Source organism: Myotis nattereri, assembly GCF_964212035.1.
Source record: "Myotis nattereri genome assembly, chromosome: 9".
Classification (NCBI taxonomy): Eukaryota; Metazoa; Chordata; class Mammalia; order Chiroptera; family Vespertilionidae; genus Myotis; species Myotis nattereri.
Window position 1 is genome coordinate 40,856,687 of NC_138084.1, and position 10,286 is coordinate 40,866,972.

Here is a 10,286-nt window from a genome sequence, read left to right on the forward strand (position 1 = left end):
TATTTTCTTTCTTCTGTACTTTTTAATATGAACTCTATTAAATGTTTATGCAATCGTTATAAAACATTGACATGCTAAATAAAAATGATCAAATTAAATCATGGATGATAATATAGTACATACATTTGGATTCTGTTAGTATGTGTAAGTTTCTTCAAAATATGACTGTCATATGATATTTACATAATCTACTTAATATATTCAAGGCAATTTTTGAAGTATAATTACAAACATTAATTCACTCTATTTAGATATATATGCACAGTTTGATGAGCTTAGGAAGTATTTATAGTTATGTAATCACCACCACAATCAAGTATAGAATCTTTTCATCACCCCAAAAAGTGCCTTTTTATTTCTTTGGGATCAGTCTTCTCTCATAACCCTAAGTGCCTGGCAACCAATAATCTGATTTTTGTCATACAGTTTCCCTTTAAGAGTAGGTCATAGAAATTAAATCATAAACAGTGTAATACTTTATATCTGGAATCCTTCACTTGCAACAATGTTTTTGACATTTATTTTTGTTGTTGTCTATATCCACAATTTATTTTTATTGTTGAATCCTATTCTTTTGTATCACATACAGCAAATTTATTTATTCATCAATTGATCAGCACTTTAGTGATTAGTAGTTTTAATTTTAAACAAAGCTATCATAAACATACACACCCCATGATTATCAATGTATTTCCTCAAAACTGGTAGTTTATGTTTAATGTATATATTTTTACTATTAATAATGCAACTGCCGCAGTAATAATAATAATAGTCATAAAAATAATGCTTAGTTTATATTTATCAGAAGCCTTTTATATGCCAGTCATTATGGAAGCACTCAGTAGTGATTGTTGATATTAATCTTTAGAGCAAATCTGAGAGGTAAACAATAATCATTTAATTGTGCAGATGAGGAAACTGAGGTAACGATATTTTAAATTACTAGAAAATAATTGTGGGACAATTTAGTTTCACAGCATTTTTACTACTGTTACTGCTGTTTTATTTTACATTATAGATATTTCCACATCATTCTATTTGTTTCTGTTGGGGGTGTGTCATGGTGGGAGTTGGGAATTTTAAATTGTGTATTTATCTAAATATAAGTTTCAAATGAATTATTTAATAGGTCATTCTTCTCTCAGCCAGTATTATGATATACCAAAATCCTAAGTAATAGGTTTTGTACTTTATAGTTGAAAAGATGTGGTAACTTTTGTTTTGTTTTGTTTTTTTTAGGATTATCTTGTTCCAAGGGAACCTATCTATGTCAATGGTCGTCTGAATTTTTAACTTTGCACTTAAGTGTCAATTAAAGTTTTTGAGTTTAAAAGTATCTTTGCTGAAATAAAACCCAATTTTATTTTAACAACTTTTCTGTTATTTGGAAATTGATATTCTCTGCTAGACTGTTGTGGGGTTTTTTCTGCCTCTTCACTTACTCTCACCTTCATCCAAGTTCCTTACCACCTGCTTTAAAGGGGAAACCTCATGTCCCTGAGAGATTGCATGACAGAATTGGATGAGATGCGGATATAAATCTGAGTCTGGGACTTTATCCTTTCTGCACCCCCTACTGAATGTTGACTCATTATTTTCTCTTAAATCCACTTAGTGACCCATTCCTAATGTTCTTTACCCCTCCAGTCCTGAAACTGGACCCATTTTCTCTTACTTCCCTGACTCTAACATTTGTGTTTATGGCCCTTGACTATGGAATCATTTTTCCCTAGCCAAAGCAACTCCCTTGGCAGCGTCACTGCTCAACATGAGGCATGAATGGGGTGTCCCCCTCAGTGCTTTAAAGAACTCCTAGATTCATTTGTTGCCTGGTGGAGGACAAGGATACCAGTTTTCTGATTGACCAATGCACATGGCCATTTTCACTCTAGTGCTGCTCTTTCTAGTTGGCGTGAAATATCTGGCAAGGAAACTTTCCTCAGATATTTAAGCAGAAAAAAAGGGAAGGGATATTAATTTCCCTCTGCTTTTAGCTTTCCCCTATAACCCATTGAGTTTCTATCCTTTCATGTCCTGACTCTTCAAATGAGGACCTGGGAGTGTGCAGCTGAAACTTGGACCTTTGAAGATGATATCTTTCTTATTCTCCTTTTCCATCTGTGTTTCTTCTACCCATCTCATGTTCAAAAGGAGTCTACTACATCTTTGTCTGAGAGGAACATCCTCTACGTCCCAACCTCCTTCCTCCCTACCCTTCTTCTAGCTGGTACCATCTAACAGAAGTGTTTAATGACATAATGATGTTAGAACTTTACTGAAAGAAAATAAAAATCAATAGTATTCAAAAGACAAAATATCTCTAATTTTATATATATTAGTGGATTAGTGGCCCGGTGAACAAAATTCATGCACAGAGGGAGTCCCTCAGCCCGGCCTGCACCCTCTCCAATCTGGGACCCTTTGAGGGATGTCCAACTGCCAATTTAGGCCCAATCCCTCTCGCAAACCGGGACCGCTGGCTTCTAACCACTCACCACCCTGCCTGCCTGCCTGATTGCCCCTAACTTTTCTGCTGTCCGGCCTGATCAACCCCAATTGCCCTCCCCTGTCAGACTAATTGCCCCCAATTGCACCCCCTGGCCTGCTTGCCCGAAACTGCCCTCTCAAGCCAACCTGATCGCCCCTGACTGCAACTGCCTCAGCCCCACCACCATGGCTTTGTCCAGAAGGATGTCTGGAAGGTCTTCTGGAAGGTCTCCTGGTTTAATTAGCATATTATCCTTTTATTAGTATAGATACATACATACATTATTTAAAATATAGAGAAAATAGAATATATATATATATATATATATATATATATATTCTGATTGGTTTCAAGTAACTTTTATTATGGTAGTATGTCCCAATTTTCTCAACTTTTACTTATATAATAATGCTAACATTTTTGGCATGTGTTAGGCTTTTTCCCACTGTATCACATTTAAATCAATTCTGAACCCAACATGACGCTGCAAATGTGCAAACTAAATTTTATTACTATATCTGTAAATGATTACTAACATTAAACAATATCTTCCAGATATTATATACTTCCTCAATTTTTTTTTAAAAAAATGGACGCATAGGTAGAATAATGTTTCTAAGATTTTATACTTAGAATCAGTGGAGCAGAGATTTGATTATTGGCAGTATGACTTCAGAGATTTCCCCCTTAGTCATAATCCTACAATGTAATCTAATAAATAAAACTAGTATTTCCTTATTAATTACATGAAAATGATTGCAAGCAATCTATTATACTTTAAGCCTATTGTAACAAAACTCAATATTACACACAATCTATGGTGTGCTTACTCTGATATTGCCCTGAACAAAATCACAAAAAGAGAAAGTTTTTACTTTTCATCTCATTTACTTAAATTTTTACTGTTATTATTCTCCTCTAATACTGAAATGATTTAAGATGTCCAATATAATTGTAGGTACTCTTCAATTAGCAGTTACACTGAAAAATGAAGACTAAGTTGTTTAGTCTACATCAGCACAATTTCTTGCTCAAAGAAAAGACCTGAATAACCTTCTCCTGAATTTTCTTTGTCCTAACACCATAAATGATGGGGTTGAGAGCGGGTGGTACCACCACATAAAGATTGGCTAGAAGAATGTGCACATGGAGCGGCACGCTGTGCCCTCCAAATCGGTGAGCAAAGAATGAAAAAAAGGCTGGGGTATAGAATAGTAGGATAACGCAGACATGGGAGCCACAAGTACTCAGAGCCTTGAGTCGTGTTTCTTGGGAAGGAATTCTAAACACAGTGCAGAGTATAAGAGAATAGGAGATGATGATAAGCACTACATCCAGGCATGTGGAACATAGGGCTGCAACCACCCCATAGTAGATGTTGATTTTGATGCTATCACAAGCTAACTTGGCAATGCCCATATGTTCACAGTATGAGTGATGAATAATGTTCTTCCCACAGTAAGTAAGCCGATAAACCAGGAAAACCAAGGGGAAGCAGATAAAGAAACTCCTAATCACAGATGCAATACCCATTTTTCCAATGACTAAGGGGGTTAGAATGGTAGTATATCTTAGTGGGTAACAGATGGCTACATAGCGGTCAAACGCCATGGCCAGTAATATGGCAGACTCTGCCACAAAGATGAAGTGAAGGAAAAACATCTGGGACACACAGCTACCAAAAGAAATACCCCCATCTTGAAACCAGAAGATTGCTAGCATCTTTGGTGTGGTAACTGTGGAGAGAAAAATATCCGACAGAGCCAACATAGAGAGGAAATAGTACATGGGTTCATGAAGACTATGCTCAGTGAATATCAGAAATAATAAGAGGGCGTTGCCCACAAGAGCAACTATATACATGGAACAGATGGGGATGGATATCCAAGTATGTGCCTCTTCCAGTCCTGGGATTCCAATCATGGTGTACCAAATGTCTCTAAGGTTGGTAAGGTTTGAAGTCATCGTCGTTTACTGTGTCCTCTGATATTGAGACCTGGATTGAAAATCTAGAGAGAGAGTGAGAGAAAAAATGAGAGTGAACTTGAGAGAGAATAAACAAAGTTATTTAATCAGGTTGAGGGTGAATCTTGGCATTGCAGTAAAGTTAGTTACCTTAAGAAAGGACTGGTCACCAGTAACTATTCAAGGATAATGAGCCAGATCAGCTTCATTGACATGAAAGTTACCAAATTTATAGGGCTAATGCTACTGATAATGATAATGGTGACAACAATAGTAATAATAAACAGTTAATGGGTTTATAATTCCATGTGGGCACTATAGTCGATACATATACTTACTGACTTAGCATCATTCAAGAAAGTCCCTTGTAAGCTCTTGCACATCAGACTTTTCCTCCTTGTCTGACTAATCATTTCTGGTGAGTAATCATACTTTATTCTCTGGAGCCCCAGAAATAATATGTTCAGAATATGGGTGTGAATTTTTAAGGGAGCTCAAGACCTCTAAATCTGTGGAAAATATTATTTCTTTAATTTAATATGAAGTCTTTCATCATCAAATAAAAATGACTTGGAAAGAGAAAAATGGAAGTCTGAATGGACCTGGTTTTGCACAGCACTGTATTCACTTAATGTTGTGCATATTAGAGCCATGTTCTCTCTTTGCATATTTTCAGTATGCATGCATTTCAACTAAACTACTACTGTGCAAAGCAAGCACTCATATAACATCTGTAACTCAGCAAATAGTGTCCTCTCATCTTCTTCGCACACTTCATCCTGCCTCCATTCTCTTTTGCCTACAATGCCTTTTTTCTACTGTTTATTCCTTCCAATTTGTGTTTCAATGTTTGTGTTTTGCTTCCATTTTTCCCTTTTCTGCTCAAACTTGAGTATTATTACTGCAATATACAAAGTTAATGCAATCCCCATCAAAATCCTAATGACATTTTTTAAATGTATTTTTATTGATTTAAGAGAGAACGGGAGAAAGATAGAAGCATCAGTGATGAGAGAGAATCATTGATTGGCTGCCTCTTGCACATCCCTCACTGGGAATCGAGCCTGCAACCCCCATGACCCTTTAGTTAGTCCGAAGGCTGATGTCTATCCCCTGAGCCAAACTGGCTAGAGCTTTCTGTTGCTCCTAAGGATATCCTCAGGTGAAGATTTAAAAAAAAAAAAAAAAAACAGCAACAATAAACTACAAGGAAGAAAACATAGGTACTAAGCTTTTGGGTTTGGGTCTTAGAGAAGATTTTATGAATTTGACTCAAAAGGCAAGGGAAGTGAAGGCAAAAATAAACGAATGGGGCTTTATCAAACCAAAAATCTCTGCACAGCAAAAGAAACCACCAACAAAACAAAAAGGCAACCAACTGAATTGGAGAGAATATTTGCAAACCATAGCTCTGACAATGGGTTAATATTCAAATATATAAAGAATGTATACAACTCAACACCAAACAAACAAACAATCTAATTTTTTAAAAATGGGCAGTGGACATGAACAGACACTTCTCCCAAGAAGATACACAAATGGCTAATGATGATATATAAAAAGATGGTCAACTCCTCTAGCTATTAGGGAAATGCAAATCAAAACTATAATGAGATACCACCTCACACCTGTCAGAATGGCTTTTAAAAACAAAACAAGTAGTAACAAGTGTTGAAGAGAGTGTGGATCAAAAGGATCCTTCATTCACCACTGGTGGAAATGTGAACTGGTACAGCCACTATGAAAAACAGTATGAAACTTACCCCCAACATTAAAAATAATATTAGCATATCACCCTGCAATCCTTCTTATAGGCACCAACCTAAATATTTTGAAAACATTTATTCACAAAGGTATATGCACCCTTATGTACATTGCAGCATTTTTCACAGTGACTAAGATGTGGAAACAACCAAAGTATCCTTTGATAGATTACTGGATAAAGAAGATGTGGTTCATATATGCAATGGCATACTACTCAGAATAACAAAAGATGAACTATTGCTCTTTGCGGCATGAAAGGACCTTTTGAGTATGTTAAGTGAAATAAGTCAGAAAAAGCTAAGAACCATATGATTTCACTCATATGTGGGATATAAAATGGAAACTCATAATCACAGACAATAATCTGGTGCTTATCATAGCAAAGGGAGGCAGAGAGATAGTCAAGGATAAAGGGGGCCAAATATTTGGTGGTGGACAATTATTTGATTTGGGGGATTGGGCACACAATGCAATATACTGATCATGTATCATTAAAATGTACATTTGACATACACTGACTGAAATAAAGAATATTATAGAGAGTTCCAACAGCAGACTAGAGGATCGCAAGAATCAATTCAAAGATTTGAAATATGAAGAAGCAAAAAACACCGAACTGGAAAAACAAAAAGAAAAAAGAATCCAAAAATATGAAGATGGTGTAAGGAGCCTCTGGGACAACTTCAAGTGTACCAACATCCGAATTATGGGGGTGCCAGAAGAAGAGAGAGAGCAAGATATTGAAAACCTATTTGAAGAAATAATGACAGAAAAATTCCCCTACTTGGTGAAAGAAATAGACTTACAAGTCCAGGAAGCGCAGAGAACCCCAAACAAAAGGAATCCAAAGAGGACCACACCAAGACACATCATAATTAAAATGCCAAGAGCAAAAGACAAAGTGACTATCTTAAAAGCAGCAAGAGAAAAACAGTCCGTTACCTACAAGGGAGTACCCATACGACTGTCAGCTGATTTCTCAACAGAAAATTTGCAGGCCAGAAGGGAGTGGCAAGAAATATTCAAAGTGATGAATAGCAAGAACCTACAACCAAGATTACTTTACACAGCAAAACTATCATTCAAAATTGAAGGTCAGATAAAGAGCTTCACAAATAAGACAAAGCTAAAAGAGTTCATCACCACCAATCAAGTATTATATGAAATGCTGAAAGTTATCCTTTAAGAAGAGGAAGAAGAAGAAAAAGGTAAAGATACAAATTATGAACAACAAATACACATCTATCAACAAGTGAATCTAAAAATCAAGTGAATAAATAATCTGATGAACAGAATAAATTGGTGAATATAATAGAATCAGGGGCATAGAAAGGGAGTGGAATGACTATTCTCAGGGGGGAAAGGAATATGGGGGGTGCAGGAAGAGACTGGACAAAAATCGTACACCTATAGATAAGGACAGTAGGGGGGCGGGGGGTAAGGCCAGAGGGTGGTGTGGGAACCGGGTGGAGGGGAGCTATGGAGGGAAAAAAGAGGAACAACTGTAATAATCTGAACAATAAAGATTTAATTAAAAATAAAATAAAACAAACAAACCAAAAAACAAACCAAACAAAAAAAGTACACTTGAAACCTATAAAATCTTATTAACCAATGTCACCCTAATACATGTAATTTGAAAAGATATTTAAAAACACTGAAAGCAGGAGATAAAGGAGATATGTGTTTTTAAAAAAACTAAATGAAATAGAGGATTTCAAGTGTTAGATGAGTGATAAATAAAACATAATATTTTGAGACATACTGTCTGGAAAAAATATTGACGTTACTGATATTACAAAGTAGCGATAGAGATTCAAGATTTAAAAATGGTTGATGCAATTCATTCTAAACTATTAATATGTCACATGTCTAAGAACCATTAAGGAACTAATTTGGTGGACTGTCTCAAATTTAGAAAGTGCACCGGAAAGAAAACTGGACTAGGCATGAGGCACTACCTGAGCTTTAGCCTCATCTCTGCTACCAATGATCTGGGACCTTGGTGGAAACATTTCACCACGCTGAACTGTCTTCTACATAGATTAGAATGAAGCTAGTTCATAAAGATTTATCTTCTAAATAAAAAAAATCTAAAATTCAACCATGGATCAGGAGCTCAAGGCACACAATCAAATAAAAGCCAAAAAAACCCACCAAAAAACAGTAAGGCAATTTATTTCAGTTCTACTGTAAGTCTATTTATTAGCTTCAAAAAAGAATAAAGAGAAAGATTCTGGGTGTTAAATCTCTTCCTTAGCTGTATCTCAGTCACATAGTATATTTGATCACAGTGAAAGCCTTCAATCACCTGGGCTTTTTAATCCAAAGGACACATTTTAGTATATATTATTTATATTTTTAAATTAATTTTTGAGTATTTACCATGAGCTATGTCCTGTGTTAACAAGTTTCTATAATTTAATCCTCATAAAATATCATTTGCTGATAATAATAACCCAACAAAATGGCTGCTAGTATGATCTCTAGTTAACACACCAAAAAACTATGGCATGAGGAGGTTGAATAACTTGTCTAAGTTCACACAGCCAGTATCCAATCAAGCACAGATTCAAACTCAGGTCATCTTGCTCTAAATCCCATGCTTTTAATATACTGTTTAATTTGCCACCTTTGAGCAATCTCTTCTCCAAACTTTCTTCTCCTTTGGTTTCCTTAATCCCATTATGTTATTGTCTTCCTACTACATTTTCATAGTTTGTTGCCTGTATTCCAATGCTATTCTTATTTTTATTATTTCCAGTGTTGTTATATCATTACTATTGTTTCACTTCCCAGTTGTACTGAGAGCAGAATTTGAAGTTAAAATATTAGACCTTTACTAGTTTCTAGTGAAAGGTATTAGACCTTCACGAATGTGGCCAGTGTTGCTTACCAAAAAGGAAGTTTCACTAAACTTCTTTTATTTTTTTACCTCCTTTTCCCCAACCATTTGTATCTATCTTTCTCATATCTTTGGCTTCCAATTTATGTCATATTTTATCCTTTCCATTTTCTTTACCACCCTAACTCTACCCTGCCCAGATAGATAAGAACCCCCTGCCCCAATTTTAAAAAAAAGTATAAGCTGGCATGATAGTCTCCTGATATGCCTGCTCTTGCTTTCCTGTGAAATAGGCTTCTACGCCTACTACATCTCGCCTTGTGTCTTAATTCTTTCTCTATTTTTGAATGAAATGAAGCAAACCCATTTTTCTAAAGAGAGATTTAATCAGCAAGCAGACTTAAAATCACACAGAAATCTATGAGGTAGAATCCAAAAAAAAAAAATCTCAGTGCTGTCTCTTCACTTATAGAAAATCTTACTATAGTTAATGCAACAAAACCCCAGGCCCTTTTCTTCTGCTGATCCTCATTTTAGAATAAGCCCAACTTTCACCAATAATTCTTACCTCTTTTTCATAGAGATTGGCTTTTTCAAGAGTCATAAACCACCCTTCAAAAAACCTTTTATTGATCCAAAAGAGTACAGTCGGGCCATTTCAATCAATAAAACAACAAATATCATTTGACAAGCACAGGACATGCCTCCACACTCAGCCTTGGATCTGCTTAAGCCATGGCCTTGGGAAGGTGCCACAATATGGGCATATATGACAGGAAAAAAGTTACAGGTCCCTTGCTCTGCATCAGGAGTGCGTGCAATCAAAAACCTGAGAAACATGAGACACCTTCTAAACTCAGCAATAACCTACTGTCCAGTGTGGAATACCAGGTGCTTATTATCTCCTTTATTCCGCAGCTGCAGACTTACTGAGGTCCCACAAGTCGACTGCCTCTCCTTGGTCTAGGTCCCAGTGCTGCCTCAGAAGCTGGTGGTTCTATAGCTCTTTATCCCAGGAGACCTAAGATCCAGGAGAATTAGGGAATCCAGGAAGTGTTTGTGGTCTTCTGAGCTCTTGGTCCTTTTACAGGAAAGACACAGTGAATAGATATATAAGCTTTTGGGAAGAACATAATTCTTAGTCAGGGGAATTAACAGCAGCTCTAACAGTGGCATAACTCACAGGGAAACTGCTCTGACAGATACAAACAAATTACAGAAATA

At 36.1% G+C, this 10,286-nt stretch overlaps 1 protein-coding gene across 1 annotated transcript; it reads right to left on the minus strand.

The window, feature by feature from the left end:
* Positions 1 to 3,502: 3,502 nt before the first annotated feature.
* LOC308524081 (olfactory receptor 52Z1P-like) lies at positions 3,503 to 4,453 on the minus strand (the record flags this gene model as incomplete). Its single annotated transcript, XM_081098233.1, has 1 exon — positions 3,503 to 4,453. The coding sequence occupies one exon, from the start codon at positions 4,451 to 4,453 to the stop codon at positions 3,503 to 3,505; it is 951 nt and encodes a 316-aa protein (XP_080954359.1).
* Between the last annotated feature and the right edge of the window lie 5,833 nt (positions 4,454 to 10,286).